The sequence below is a fragment of the Rousettus aegyptiacus genome, unplaced genomic scaffold (assembly GCF_014176215.1).
Source record: "Rousettus aegyptiacus isolate mRouAeg1 unplaced genomic scaffold, mRouAeg1.p scaffold_m13_p_11, whole genome shotgun sequence".
NCBI classification, from domain to species: domain Eukaryota; kingdom Metazoa; phylum Chordata; class Mammalia; order Chiroptera; family Pteropodidae; genus Rousettus; species Rousettus aegyptiacus.
Window position 1 is genome coordinate 14,754,445 of NW_023416286.1, and position 15,478 is coordinate 14,769,922.

The window sequence follows — 15,478 nt, forward strand, 5'->3', positions numbered from 1 at the left end:
TTATTATGAAGTCAGAGTGTGAATGTTTCTATGAATGTATCTGAAAGGCAGATACCAACTCAGCACTGACAGTGAACTGAATGGAACCCCAAATACAGACTAATGTTTCAATAGACCCAGCTAGCTCCCCACCATTTCCTCAATGCTATCATCTCAGCCCTCCAATTCTAGACATTGGCAGGCATTTCTCTGTTTAACCTCGAATGTTGATGATATTTTAGGAATCAGTGACCTTCAAGGATATAGCTATAAACTTCACCCAGGAAGAGTGGGCCCTGCTGGACATATCTCAGAGAAAGCTATACATAGATGTAATGCTGCAGAACATCGGCCACCTGGTCTTTGTGGGTGAGTCTGTCAACCTGGATATTATTTATTACACATGTATTCAAAACACGTTTTACATATCCCCCTTGTAATCCTCATTCAAATCCTTTCATTATTCTTAAACTATTTGAAGGTGATTGATTTATTTAACTACACCTGTTGTGTCACCCCCAATAGACTACAGTGACTGATGTATTCTAAAATATAAGTGAGAACATTAGGGTAAAAGTTTTCATGTTGTTATTATTTCTTGCATGTATCAGTCACAAGTCATGTGTTCCAACATTTTTTTTCCCTTTAGGGGGAAGGATATTTGTGTACTTAAGGTGATTAAATTTTCACATAGTGATTCTTATCCTGATCCTCCCATTTAAAGGTTTTCCCATCATATGCTGACCCAACATCTGTTCACCACTTACATTTTTAATATTTCAACCCTGATGTTTTTTTTTCTAATTGAAAAAGACCTTTAAAGTGTTTCTGTGGCCTATGATGTTTTATTCGACATGCTTTCTTTAACTACCAGATTTTGAAACATATTTATAAGGCTCTTTCTGTATTTCTATATTTTCAATCACTTTAGGCATTACAAGTCTCCTTCAAAAACAAGAAATGGTTTTAATCCAACAAATCAGCAAGAAGGACATTTCCTTCATCAAGCCAATGGTAAGTTTCATGGATATGATCCCTAGCTATTTAAATTAAATACCTGGAAATGAGATAAGTTAGTAATTAAGCACAATTGTCTGAGTGCACTTATGTAAGTAAAGTGGGATTAAGATTTTTTTTAAGTAAAAATTTTGGATAGTTTGAAATCAATGAAGAAATTAACATAGCTGAAATAATTACCTGAGATGTTAAAAAAAGGGAAATATGATAAAATTTGTTCATTACTTAGATGTTGAAACATACTAAATTTTTCAAAATTAATCTCATACCTCTGTGTTTGGAGAAAATATCTGTGCCTGCAGTACAGTGACATCACATGTGTATGCAAATAACATTAGAAATATTTTCATAGGAGACTGTTACTAATACTCAAGTATATATAGGTAGAGAAATGAATGCAAGGATGTTTGTGGGCAATCCATTAACAACTTTTCACCTTCTTCCTCAAAGCAGATATCTCAAACTCCAGAGGATCCTAGTGAATGTATTGATTTCAGTGATGAATTTATTTATAGGTCCGCACTGACTCAGCATTTGTTAATTCACATAAGAAAGAAACCTCGTATCAGCCAACACTATGGAGAATCACTTAGTGAAGACTCATTCCTTGGTGGACAGAATCAAATGCACACTAGAGGTAAATTATGCGAATGTCATCTATGTGGGAAAGCATTCGATAATTGTTATAGTCTTAGATCACACGAGATGACTCACACTGAAGAGAAACCGTTTAAATGCCATATATGTGGGAAGGACTTTCTGCAAAGCTTTGACCTTAGAAACCACAATCGAATCCACACTGGAGAGAAACTTTATGAATATCATCCGTGTGGGAAAGTCTTCAGTTGAAGTTCTTATCTTAGACAGCATGAAAAAACTCACACAGGAGAGAAACTGTATCAATGTCATTTATGTGAAAAAGCTTTCAGTCAAAGGTCTTACCTTAGAAAACATGAGAGAATCCATCCTAGAGGGAAACATTATGAATGTCATCAACGTGGGAAAGCCTTTAGTCAAAGCTCTGGCCTTAGCCAGCACAAGAAGATCCACATGGGACAGAAAACACATGTATGTCTTATATGTGGGAAGGCTTTCAGTCAAACTTCTGAACTTACACAGCATCACAGAACACACACTAATGAGAAACCATACTAATGTCACCAGTGTGGGAATGCCTTTAGTCAATATGCTAATCTTAGATGACATGAGAGAACCCACACAGGAGAGCAGCCATATACATGTCAGCAATGTGAGAAATCCTTCAGTCATCATTCTTCCTTTAGACGACATGAGGGAACCCAGCACTGGAGAGAAAATTATGAATTCCTTCTGTAAATATTCTGACCTGAGAGGACATGGCATTATACATGTAATGAATGTGGAACAAACATCAAAATTATATCTTTACCACTTGGACACACAAGAGAACCCACACATTAAATAAATAACATCTACAAGCAATGTTAATAATTCCTCCATCGGTGTTTTATATCTGAATGGGTTCATATGCATTCTATCTAAGTGTCAAAACTTTTAGTCATTGGACTAACCTAAGATAACATGGCAGAACTCACACTGTAAATATACTAATATTTCCATGTTTCCAGCAACAGCTCTAAATTTTACAAATACTGGATGACTTGTGCATAGAGTAACTCATCATTCTTCATTTATAATTGTTGGTGAAATAAACAAACTTCACGTGAGATTAATCAGAGGTCGATAATTACTGTGAATAAATATTCAGCCAAGTATCAGGCTTGGTGTGCAAAATATAACTCAGTCAAAGAATAAACACTAAAAGAGGAAATCATAAGTTAAAGCCTCTTGAGGAATACCAAATATTTCTTGCAAAAAATATATTCTATGAAGTTATTCAATGTAAAATCATAAAAAAGTTCTTTATTAATAGAGCAACATCTGTGGTATCTATGAAGATTTAGATTGTACAAAGCACTATCTATGTCAGGAAGGGAAGTCCTTCATTTATCCCTTATTTATTAGTCAACCTAAAGATTCTCACCCTGAGAAGACAGTAATCCTAAAATCAGTATGAAGAAAAGTTCAGCTAGTTTTCATATCAGAAAATGTGTGTGTGCATGTTACTTTTAAAATAATCCTTTAACATACTACTTGGAAAACATTTGAGATTGTTGAGAAAATACTTGTTTATAAAAGTGACATGAATTTCAGAAGAATAAAGTAACCTAGCAATATTAAATGTAGAATTTTGTAAGAAATTAAATTTTAAAAATATATCACTACTTGATAGTATTTAAACAATAAAACTTGTCATTAAAGAAGCTAAATGATGTTCTAGTTTCCCTTATGCAATTTTGAACACACACATTCAGGTATGTATGCCTTGGCATGTGGGTAGAAATACAGATCTGGGGTACACACAAGCTTTCTCTAGCAGCTCTTTCTACATGCCTTAGCTCCCTTCACTCTGTCTCTCTTCAAGTCTTAGTGGTTATATAATTGTAATCTTCAGTCCCATGTGCTAGATATCAGAATGCTATGGCCCTGGTCAGACAAGGTCATGGGAGCAGCAACAAAGACATATTATTGTCCCCTTGCTCCAAGTCTCAGCTACTGCAAGAAACTGGGGGCCAGAGAGACAGTCAACTCTGTGCAGTCTACAAAAAGCTCCTTGAACTTTGTCCCAAGATCTCTGAATTGAGCTACGTGAAGGAAAGAGTAAATTCCATGACCAAACTCTATATCTTTTAGGTCATTCCTGATTTATATTCTGACCAGTCACCCCACAGCTGTTTTTCCATCACAGCAGCCCAGAACATACAGCTGCAGTCAGATAAAGTCTTTAACCCTATCAGCCAGCACATAAGTTGTTTCCTTACAATTAATGCAATCTTATTTTCCCAAGCAAAGGAAGTTTGTTACAAGGATATTTTCCCACTTTGTCTTTAGAGATGGAAACATCCTTTAACTAACAACAATATTGAACCTAAATATCAAGAGGAAATGCTTCTAGGAGCTTCACTTGGCTGACTTGTGATTTTGCCAGACTAACACAATCCACAGACCATGGGCCTAAGACCAAATAAATGAGTACCAATATTGCTGAAGTGAATATATAATTATTATTTATTTTAATCTTCATAAATGATGGTACTGTAGAGTCAGGGAGGAAAAATGCCAAGTCATGTGTGAAGATGATGAACACTTAATTCTATTGTCTTCCTAAGATGAAATATATTTTGCACTCCTGCTGTAATTGCATTGAGCTATAATTCTAAGCAACAAGACTTATGTGAGCTCTCTCTAATGGCTGAGCCAAGAATCACCTCTTCTGCCCTAATATGTCTCCAGGAGGGCAAAAGCAGGTCCAGATGCCTTCTGTCGGTGGGACTCATGCTAGAGCAGGGGCTCCCTAGATTGACATACACACTCCCTTCTTAAAGGAGCTCACATCCCAATGGAATTCATCTATATCACCCTATACATGCATGCTGGGTACTTGAATTGAGATTGTGGAATTTCAAAGCTTACCATGTACAAGTATCTGAGCACAGGGTAACAGAATCGCACAGCAAAATTTATTAGGGTGGCACATGGACAGCTTGACTCAGTGGAGAAGGCCCTCTCAGGATGATGCCTCCAGTGGCATAAGTGTGGGGCCAACACCCAGAAGGCTAGGATGGCAAAGAAACTCCCAAGAGGAGAATGTTGATGTAAGGGCTTACTTATGGAAATGATCTCTCAACTGCAATATAGGGAGTATCTGAGTATGAAAATTATGAATTGATAGCAGATTAAATGCTTTTATATTCATAGTTTACCTTATTTATGGCTAGCAGATGTTGGGTGAAAATTCATGGGCTATGCCTAGTAGGCAGGCTTTAAATGACTTAAAATTTACTAATTTGCACTGTGTTTAAAACAGTTCAGTTGGAAAAATTTGACTTTAGTGACAGTGGCCTTTTGAGATAAAGGTCCTGTCTGTCGTGAAGTAAACAACATAGCCTAATAAGCTGGACTATCTTTGGCTCATCTATAAACTGAGACCGGTCATTTCAAATGATTTGTCTTCATGTTCACTGATTATTTTTTTCTGTGAATTATTCTGTTTTTTGAATCCTCTCATCATATATATATATATATATATATTGCAGCTATTGTGTTTGTCCACTCTAGAATTACTATTTAACTTCATTTATATCTCTTTGGTGAAATTCTTGATTTGGTAAAACATTATTTTCCTGTTTTTTTCAGTTCTTTTAAATTTAAATTATTTTTTATTTTTTAGGCAAGGCACTCCTAGGTTGACCTCACAGATTGCAAGGGATCTTGTCATCTTACAATCCCTTATTTTTTTTTTATTTTTTACACCGACAGCACCTGATCTTGCTAGGTAGTCTCCCATCCAAGTACTAACCAGGTCCAACTCTGCTTAGCTTCTGAGATCAGATGGGATCAGGCTTGTTCATGGTAGTATGGTCATAGACTTCTTTCAGTTCTTTTTTTATTGTTTCCTGTAGTTTTTTGAGCATCATTGGAATAGTCGTTTTAAAGTTTTTGTGTACTATCTGCAATATTTGGACTTGCTCAGATCCTGCTCAGAGACAGTTCTTCAGTTTCTTTTCTACACTTTTCTTCTGCTCCTAGAATAGACTGTTCTCTGTTTATATTTATTTTCTCTTACATATATTAGGAAATAGCATTATTTCTCCATGTGTGATACCTACTTCAGAAGGTTTTCATTACCAAAGGGCATATTACAAATTTTATAAATACTATTACAGAAATTGATTCATGTACTCATTTCAAAAGTTCTATATAGATTGTTATTTGACATTCATGATGACTTCTGTGATTCTTGAAGAAGAGGCCTTTGTCTGGGACAGTAGGTGGGAAACAGAGTATCAGGTATTGGTGGTTAACAAGAAGAATCAAATCAGGAGCAGCATATGCACATCTCCTAACTTGCTCTTATAAAAGAAAAGATTGTAATGTGTAACTTTTTTCCTTAATAAAAAATAAAAAAAAACATTAGGGAATAATTTTAACTTAGCGATACCTAGATTTCCATAAATATAATACCATTTATCTGTAGTTTCCCTTTGATACTCAATATTCAATAGTTTCCATAGTATCATGTATTTATATGTTGTCTTGGTTTAATTTTTGAAGACTCAATCAGTGTGACTGATCACTCAGAATTTCTTAGTTTCATAATTACTGAATATTTTCATATATATTTTAATGTAAGGGGGCTTCTTTCCTCTTGGTTATGGCAAGAATTGTCCAAGGAGTTTCCCTATTATATTTTTTAACTGATGGGCCAACATTTGCTCATTGACGTGGTTCCTTTTCTAATATTTTTCTCATTTTCTACCTCAGTGTGTAATTAAATTTTGGATACCAATAACATACATGAATAAATAGATATGTTTTCGTTAGAATAATAAGCTGTTTCAACAGTTAACAATAAAAAATCTAATGGTTTCATTAAAGAAAATAGAACTGGTCCACCATCCTGTCCTAATCTTAATGGACTTAAATATCTATTACTTACAGTATGAATATCTATTACTTACAGTATGAATTGACTTAAAATTCATTTATCAATGACAACAAAAAAGTGTTTGGTAGTAAGGGATACTGTGGAAGTTTGTTGAATAGGGGAAATTAAATTTTGACAAATTTACTTTCTGCAACTTTCTTGTACACAGTGTATTGTGTTGAGTAGTTATGGTAGAAGTGGCATACTGGCACTGATGATTGTGCAGATATATTTTCTCTCTGGAATTAAGTTATTGAAAGGGCTACCTCATTTATTTTTACAGTCAAAACAATAATCTGCAAAATCAAAAACAAACTGATATTAAACTATCAAAGTGTGTTATTTCATTTCTCTGTTTTCATGAGAATACAGATCTAATCTCAATTTCCTTAGTGTAACGTAGTTATCATTGTTAACATTATTTCTATTTATGTTATTATGATCACCTCATGGTCACTAGGGTTGTACATCATTATATTTATTATTACATTTTCTTTCATGGATCATTTTTCAGGTTGTTATTATATGGCCCCTATGAGTCTCCAGACATGTTTTTAAATCACCTCTGGGACCAAGAAACTGGTCTTTTCTACCTAGAATATTAAGGGAAGGCATCACCTTGTCCCATAGCCTGAGAAAATATTCTATGTCAGTTTAGGTGTATAGGAGCCTCTATTTCTGGCAAATAATGTGCACAAAGGATGTCCTGGAACTTTCTGCTCTTGTTTTTTCTCAGTCCCCTATGGTGTCCATGGAAAACTAATAACCTCAATTGTAAATCTCAGAGAACGCAACTGACCTCTGAAAAAATTCAGACATTTCTAACTCCACAAAACAAGGCCCAGATGACTAGTGCTACTTCATTTCACTCGTACTGGCCAGCAGCACAGGATGCCACCCACCAGGGGCAATGAGCTGAGATATGGGAATGAAAATGACCAAGAGGATTCTGTGAGGACTAGATGTCAGGGCACCTGGACAGTATTGATAATATACTGATGCTCACATAGCATGACATGCAGGTAGAATTTTAAGCCCAGCAGGAAGGGCTGGAGCTAGCCTAGGAAACCAGCCTGCCTTTTACTGAGCCATATGCAAGGAGACATCTTGTGGAACTAATGAAACTTTGGACTGTGTTGTGGAAGGAAGGAGAAGGATAAAGTGCACATGTCAGCACACTAGTTTCTACTGGGCGAATTTACACAGGACTTGTCGTGATCACACAGGTTCTCCTGGGCTTCAAACGTTTGCTGCTCTTTGTTAGCACAGAACACAGAGATTGGTGCAACACTAGGACACTGCCTCCAGCTCAGTCAGGGCATGACCATTTACCCAGGGGGATTCTCATTGAGTTATATCTGCTTAGTTTAATTTTAAAATCATAATTAAAATGATTTATTTCTCTCACGATTGTCATTATGTAGAAAATTCATTATTTTGGTGATGACTGTCAATATATTAAAATACAATTTATGGAGGTGAAAAGTTGATGGTGAAAAGAGTGAATAATATTGTGGTATTTGTACAATGACAGATGATTACTAGAATTAGTAGGGTAATCACCTTGAAGTGTACAAAAATATCAATGTACTGTGTTGGGGACCTATTGCCAATATAACTAGCATAATGTTGTGTGCAAAACCTAATTATATATATAAAAAAATTATATAAGTTGTCGTGGCCAACTGGCAATCTGTCAGCTACACCAAGTGTCAGTGGTATTGCTGACCGAGAAGAAAAGGTTCAATGGTGAGCCATCCAGTTGGAAGAATGCAAAAGAGGTAGACATGAGAATGAAATGGCAGAAACCAACTTTATTGTGTGGAACACACTTCTGTTGGGAAGTGTAGTCTATTGTGGGGGCACATGGTAATGTGTGAACTTATTTGGCTCCAATCATTTATACTCCTCTTCTGCTCTCCAGGAGACCAAATCACATAGCAGAGTACAATAGTGGCATTCAGCCACATGTGCATAATACAATAACCTGAAGGATGTTTTTTATATTTTTTAAATTGGGAGTCCTATTCTTATCCATGGGCCTAGATCACAGCCAGATCTTAGAACAGCAAAACCTTGGGAAAGTCAGGCCTGAAGTCTGTATAAATGGTAGAAAAGAATTAGTGGCAATACAAATGCTATCCAAATATTATTCGTCATGCACAACCTAAGAGAGAAATGTAAAGAATTAAAAATAACTAAAATTACATTAAATAAAATGATGTGACATAAATATGTAGTAGTTGGCACATATTGAAAGTTGAAAAAAAATTCAAGAATGCCACTTATAATACCCTTAAAAATGTGAAAAGATTGCGTAATAAAAGATTAGGAAAAATAAAAAAAATGACTAATACAAAACAAGACACCAAAATGTCCCTTCTTTTAGACCTTTGGTGGTTCCTTTATATCCCTCCCCAGAGCCCCTCAGTCCTGCACATAGAGTAGACTCTAACACATCAGAGGTAAAAAGCTGCTGAGGTGCCTGATTCTTCCTGCATCAAGAAATAACACTGAGGAATCTCCAAGGACTCCAGAAACATAATCACAGACACACATCCAATTGCAAAAAAATACAACCAGTTACCATATCACTGGGCAGAAAAGGCCATCCTTCCAAAACTTGCTGAAACAAGTGAGTTTCAAAAGACAGAGTAGATTAAATTACTCCCAGAGGTGAGATCTATTACCCAGGGAACAAAATATTGTCGAGGAATTGGCGCTTTGAAAAAGGAAAGATGAAACTGCAAATGAGTCTAGCAGCCTTGAGTGGCGCTAAAGAAAAAAGGATCATCCAACATTAACAAAGCATGAAGGACAAAGTCATGAAATTATTCATCGAATTAAAAACAAAGGAGAAATTCAAAAGACGTAGTAAATACAGCCTTGAACAGATCCAACAAGTATGATTGATTTACTTAGTGCCCCATTGGATGACTCCCCACATGAGAGAAACTGCTCTCCAACTTCGCGGAGACTACAAAGGACCCGTAAAGCTGTACATGGCTAAGGTGCACCACGTGGCCACCTGCCCGCTCTCCCTGGCCGCTGGGAAAGCGCCACCACGGTCAGGGACTGCCACATATCCGCCCACTCCGTCACCCCCTATAGCTGCCGTTTGTGTGGGGTGGGAAATCTGAAGACCTACTTACTGCCTTAGTCACTTTTAAGCATAAGATTCGAGAGTCTCCGACTGTAATTCATAAGGCTAGGAACTGAAAAGGGGAAAATATGTGGAATGGGAGATGCCCAGCCCCGGGCCGCCCGAGAAACCACTGCGCTGTGCACTCCTGCCGCGACACTACGACATTCTCCTTCGTCCTGGGTGCGCACATGACTATTTGCACAGCAAAGCCACTGGAAATCATCCAAAGACAAGAACCCGTCCAATTCACAGTCGTTTCCTAAATCCCCAAAGCAAGCTGCATTCCACGTTCATAGGAACAAAATGTATTGCAATGCGGTAGCACGTCGACGAATTAAAATATCATTTAGAGGGGTGGGAGGATACGTGAGAAGCTGAAGGGAAAGAGAGTCCTTAACATCGTGATATTTGTACAACGACAGCTGATGACTAGCATGAGAGGGGTGATCACCTTGAAAGATATAAAAACGGTGGCCCACTGTATTAGGGAACTGTGACTGGGACGATATTGAACACCAACGCAACCTATGTAGGTGAAATATGTATATAGATCGTAGAAAAGGTTGACTGACGATATCCCGGCCTCTGCCCCCAACTAAGGCGCAGTCCCGTTAAGTCTAACGGAGGCTTGAGAGCAAGAAGTATGAAACACTTCTAAAGTTGCCTGAATTGAGAAGATTTGACTCATACATACATCCGGGGGCTTTTGCACATACCCAGCATGGGGAAGGGGGGGGGAGGAGGAGGAAGAGGAGGAGGAGGAGGAGGAGGAAGAGGAGGAGGAGGAGGAGGAGGAGGAGAAGAAGGAGGAGGTGGAGCAGCGTACTTCTAGTCTTTAATTACTTTTCTTCTTCTTTTCTTCTTTATTTCTTCTCTTCTTCTTCTCTTTTTTTTTTCTTTTCCCCTTCTCTTCTTCCTTCTCTCCTCTTTGAGGCAAGAGGAAACGCAAAGGCAAGGCGAAGTGATGGACGAGGATGAGGAGGAAAGCACACACTTAACACGCTCTTAATCCTCTTGGCTATCCCCACCGACTTTGTTTCGTGAACGCTTGAGGTGAAAAGCGACCTTTCAACTGGGAAGGGGAAGCCACCAGGAGCAAGTAGCTGCTCCTCTTCCACTCAATGGGCGATTCCCAAGCTGTTTGCTGCGTGTCCACTAGGGGAACCACGAGGTCATCCCGCGGGGGCTAACACTCGAGGCAAACAGCGCCACCGTTTTAGGTTAGGAAGTGCAAGCGATCTTTTCCAATAGCGTGTTTTTAAGAAAGAGAGGTCCATGCTTCTTGAACCGGCACGTGCAGTATACTTTTACTTTACTTTTGTCTTTTTTTTTTTTTTTATTAGAAAGTGATCGTATGGGACAGCAAGTCCGTTTGCCCAAGGAACGTTTAGACTCTACTGCATCTAGGAAGATAGGTGACGATTCTGTATGCGGTGTGCTAATGTCTGACTTTGGGGGCTACCGTGGAAGGGCACACCTACGTGATTGCTTAGAAGGCCCCGCCGCACACGCGTGCTGAGATGAGGCTGCTAGAGCATGGGAAGATACTTCCGTGCAAATCAGGATGCGCAGCTGCCCTGCGGTTTTGCACATTTGGTTTCTGAACTGCCCACGAACCATGTGTTTGACCATTTCCTTTTGATAGTAATAAAAATCTGCTCAAGCTGACCTTTTGTGTGCTTGGTTTTTTTTCATGCGTGAGCGTTTCTGGAAAGTTTCCAAACCATGATTATTCCTCCAAGGTGGTTTCACTGAGAGGAAGGGGGGCTTTGGTAGGCCCGCTGGCTTCCGAGAAACACTGAAGCCGAGGCACGCCCAGCTGCACTGAATCATGGCGCTCACACGGGCCACGCGTCCGAGCGCGCCTTGTGGATGCACAAGCGCGAAGAGCTTCGAGGTGCAGGCCGTGTCTCCCGCTGGTCCGCACCGGAGCCGGTCGCCGCCGAGCTGTCACGGTCACGCCATCCCGAATCGCACTCCACGAGTCACGGAGACCCTGTGTCTTCGCGGAGTCCTGGACGGGGAGCTCTTCTAAGCTTTGCCCGTGACCGTCACGGACAGCCTTGCTCGAGAAGCACTGGAGGTGCGGGCCGAAGGGCACGCCTCAGTCACAGGCTCCCAACGTTCTCTCACTTCCTAAAAGCTCGGACTAAGCGTCAAGACAAGCACGAGAGCTCTGACGAGACGATGTCCTTAGAAAGACCACATGAGCGCTCCTTTCCCCTGCCCTCTGGCAAACATTTCCTCCTGCGATCCTAGGACGCCCACTTCCGCTTGCCCGTGAAAAGACAGATGGCTGCCTTTACGCACTCTGGGGGGAATCAGCATGGCCATTATTTCTCTTCGGATCGTGATGAACGTCACCTTTGCACTTCTCAGGATTTCCCTTGCTACGATCATCATCTGGAGAAGGCGAAGAAGAAGAAGAAGAAGAAGAAGAAGAAGAAGAAGAAGAAGGAGGAGGAGGAGGAGGAGGAGGAGGAGGAGGAGGAGGAGGAGGAGGAGAAGGAGGAGGAGGAGGAAAAGGAGGAGGAAAGCACAGTTAACAGCTCTTAATACTCTTGGCTATCTTCACCGACTTTGTTTCGTGAACGGTTGAGGTGAAAAGCGAAGAACCGATACTGAAGAGGACGGGACCAAAATGATGCGCGGCGGGCCCGAAATGCGTACAATTGCCACCTTCCAACCGGACTTTTCTTCAGACTGCGCCATCTGAAGTCGGCCGCCGGAGAGCGGTCCCGAGAGCGAGCGCAAGGTGCACTCGGTCCGGTGAAGGCCAGCGGCGGCCACACTGGGCGCAGGCAGCCCTTGGGAGCTGGGAAGGGGGGTGCGGGGGCGGGGCGGGCCAGGCGGAGGCCGGAGGCAGCTGCGGGAGGTGCGGGCGTTGCCTTTGCTGTCCAGGCAGGGAGGCCCGCAGTCCGTGAGTCCCGTGGGGCGGGGCGGGGCCAGGAATACAGGGCCCGCCCAGGGTCACCATCCTGGCGGATGGATGCACCAATCATAAATGAGAGGCCAAGGAAGAAGGCAACGGGATCGCAAAGCTGCTCAGATCGTGAAAAGGGGAAAGTACCCAGAGGTCCAAGGGTCTTGACGAATCGAGCCTCCCCACCTGTGCTAGCGCCGGTGTCGGGGCACCCGGCGCGGGGCTGTTATTTATCCAAGTGCTAGGGAGGACTCGTTGGTCCCTGGACAGCGGTCGAAAATGCCCGGAGGGCATGATCGACGTTTCCGGCGCTACAGGTCTCTCCACACATATAAACTCAGGTGCCTGACCGCACCGCTGGCCAGACGGATGGCTAGTGGAAGAGCAATGGGAGAACGAAGCCAAATATCGCCCCAGTGGCGAGGGGGCCTACCGAGCTCGGCCCAGTCCCTGCCCGTGCACCCGAAGGAAAAGACCGAGACGTGGGATCAAACAGACTTCCATGTGTCCTCATGGAGACTTCTCAGAGACAGCGACTTGAGTCACGAAGCAAAGCGCAGAAGAAGCCGGCTTCTAAAGGACCGATATGGTCGGACTCTTCTCCTCGGGATTTCCTAGAGCAGTCCGCTTCCCAGAGTTCCAAGAGAGAAACAGAGAGAGAGGGGCGGCGGACCGCGTGTGCAGTGAGGCGTGGAAGGGCAAGTAGTGTTTCACGGAAACGGAGTTGCGGTAGGCAAGCGTGCAAAGCACGGGAGGTGGACGAGGCTGATGGTTGCGGCCCAATATGAGTGCTCTTAATGCCAAAGAACTGCACACGCCAGTGGACTGCCATGACACATATTCTCGGATGCGACCGTCACCCATTCCAAAGCCTCAACGTGCAGGAGGAAACAGACTGGCACACGAATGTTCATTGTCCTTACAGAACACACCGAGTCGTCAAAGGATGCGCGCGCGCGCGCGCGCGTCTGGGCGGAAATCGCCTACGGATGGCAAAGGACCGAGGGGAGGACATCCTTCGAAAGCCGCTAGGAATGCTGGGATCGGGCTAATTGGATGGTCACCTTGTGCAGGTCACGTGACCTCGGAAGCGCTTAAGTCCACCCGAAGCCGGAAAGCACCCCAGCGACCCCATCCGCAGTCACCGCGAGAGCTGCGTCGCGGCCAGAGGTCCAGCGCGGCGCTCCCAGCACCAGCCTCTCCGAGGACCCGCTGACAGGCAGAAGGAGCGCAGCCGGGTATCAGGTGGGTTTCCTTTGCGAGCGGTCCTCAGATGAACCCTCAGAGAAATGAGACTCTAGGACATCTAGGTAGCCCCGCGGCTTTGGGCAATGGGCCGAGGAGACTGTCACTGCGATCATGTCTGTGAGCGGGTGAGTCCGACAAACTCCGCCTCCTCCCGGCTCACCGTGACCCCCGGAGGAGCTCCAGGAGGCAATGGGCCCGGCCACTGTGATTTGCGAGGGCCGGTGCGTGAGCAGTTGCTGGGTTTTTCTTAGGGGCGGTTAAAGCCCAAAGACAGGATCCGTTTTCAAGAATTAGTTCGAACGGATCCACTTCCCATGTCGCAGAAGCGAGTTACAGATGGGACGGGGACGCCGTGCAGGTGGACAAAGCCCAGCTGAGCCCCTCAGCTGGGAGGCTTCCCATCAGGGAGAGGAAAAGGTATGCTTTCTAGGTGAATTCGCGTTGGAAAATTGCCTCTGCTTCTGTGAAAGGGGACATCGACATTTTTTCCAGAGGGGCACGTCCTTCCTTTTTGCTTTTGGAATGCGTGTGCCACAGGAGACAAGGCGGCGTTAAGGATGGAGTGCGTCAGAGGGCAGACCGTCTTTCTCTCTCCTCCTGGCAGTCGTTGGGATGGACTTCAGCAACGTCTCTTAAGGCAGCCAGCCGCTCATTCGTGGATGCCCGCCCAAACCCTTCGGGTGTGCCTCGGGGGCCTTGCCTCGTAGGGGATCGCGAGACGGTGGTCAGAGGTCTGGGAACGTGGCATGACAGGATGAGGAGGCTGTTTCTTCTTCGTGGTCCTGAGGGTTCTTCTTCCATCCTTGGAGGATGCGGCGCTTGATGGCCTTTGTTTCCAATTCACTGAAAGTCCTCTTTGATTTTGTCCTCAGGAATCGCCCTAGTCCACGGCTGAGAAAGAAGGACGTGAGAGCCCAAGGAGGTGCGGCAGATGGGCAGATGGCGGGCGGTGACGCGCAGCGCTGGCCCCGCACACTCCAAAAGGAGAAGAGGCCGCGGAGAGCAGGAATGGCGCACGGGGCTCCCCCAGCAGAGGAGGAGGATCCCAGGGTGAGGAGAGGCTTGGCTCTGAGTGGGACTCAGGGCAGGGGTTGGGGCGTGGGGGCAGGTGTTTCTGCGAGCAGGACGGCGGGGACGGTTTTGGAGAGGGCAAGTTCTGCGGACCTGACTCGCTGGTGCCGCCCCATCCACGGCTCATCTGCCTAGGGACCCCTTCCCCAGGCTTGGGCTTGGGGATGCCCCTTAAAATCTTCAACATCCTGGCACCTAGAACGCCCCGCGTTTCTTTCCCCTCTCCACAACTTGTCTACGACATCCATGCATCTGTCCTGCTATCCCCCCCCTTCCCTCGTTGCCCTGTGAAATCTGCCTGTGACTCATGCTGACTCACTTCCCTCCTCTCGCTCTTCCCCCAACAGGTGAAGTGCAAGGATTGCGGAGCCTTCGGGCACAAGGCAAGCTGCCTCGGCTGCCCCATGAAGCGCTGGGCCGGTGCCCTGGCCCCCCAGGCCCTGGGTTTTCATAAGATGAAGGAGAACCGAAAACCATGGACTCCCCGGGACCTGCGGAAAGCAGGGCACTTTCGCGACGATGACAGTGAGGAAACCGAGACCAAGGTGAGCACTGGGGGCCGTTAGAA

General features: G+C 43.7%; 1 protein-coding gene, 1 long non-coding RNA gene and 1 pseudogene across 4 annotated transcripts in view; 1 reads left to right on the top strand and 2 right to left on the bottom strand.

The window, feature by feature from the left end:
- The window catches only part of LOC107507182 (zinc finger protein 705A-like), a 32,957-nt gene extending 17,529 nt beyond the window's left edge, over positions 1–15,428 (top strand). Inside the window, exons 2-6 of one of the 3 annotated variants that reach the window (XR_004953318.1) lie at positions 222–348; positions 911–993; positions 1,447–1,633; positions 14,712–14,889; positions 15,258–15,428. Coding sequence is in view for 1 of the 3 variants with exons in the window: in XM_036228515.1 (XP_036084408.1) it covers positions 222–348; positions 911–993; positions 1,447–1,633; positions 11,012–11,187 (573 nt within the window). In the remaining 2 variants the exon portion in view is untranslated. Of the gene's footprint in view, positions 1–221; positions 349–910; positions 994–1,446; positions 1,634–11,011; positions 11,328–14,711; positions 14,890–15,257 lie in introns of those variants that run through there. The other 2 variants (XR_004953319.1, XM_036228515.1) reach the window with 2 other exon arrangements.
- On the bottom strand, positions 5,347–5,465 carry LOC118609807 (annotated as a pseudogene).
- The window catches only part of LOC118609348, a 258,174-nt gene continuing 254,062 nt past the window's right edge, over positions 11,367–15,478 (bottom strand). Inside the window, exon 3 of the long non-coding RNA XR_004953320.1 lies at positions 11,367–12,071. This is a non-coding gene — a long non-coding RNA (uncharacterized LOC118609348). The remainder of the gene's footprint in view (positions 12,072–15,478) is intronic.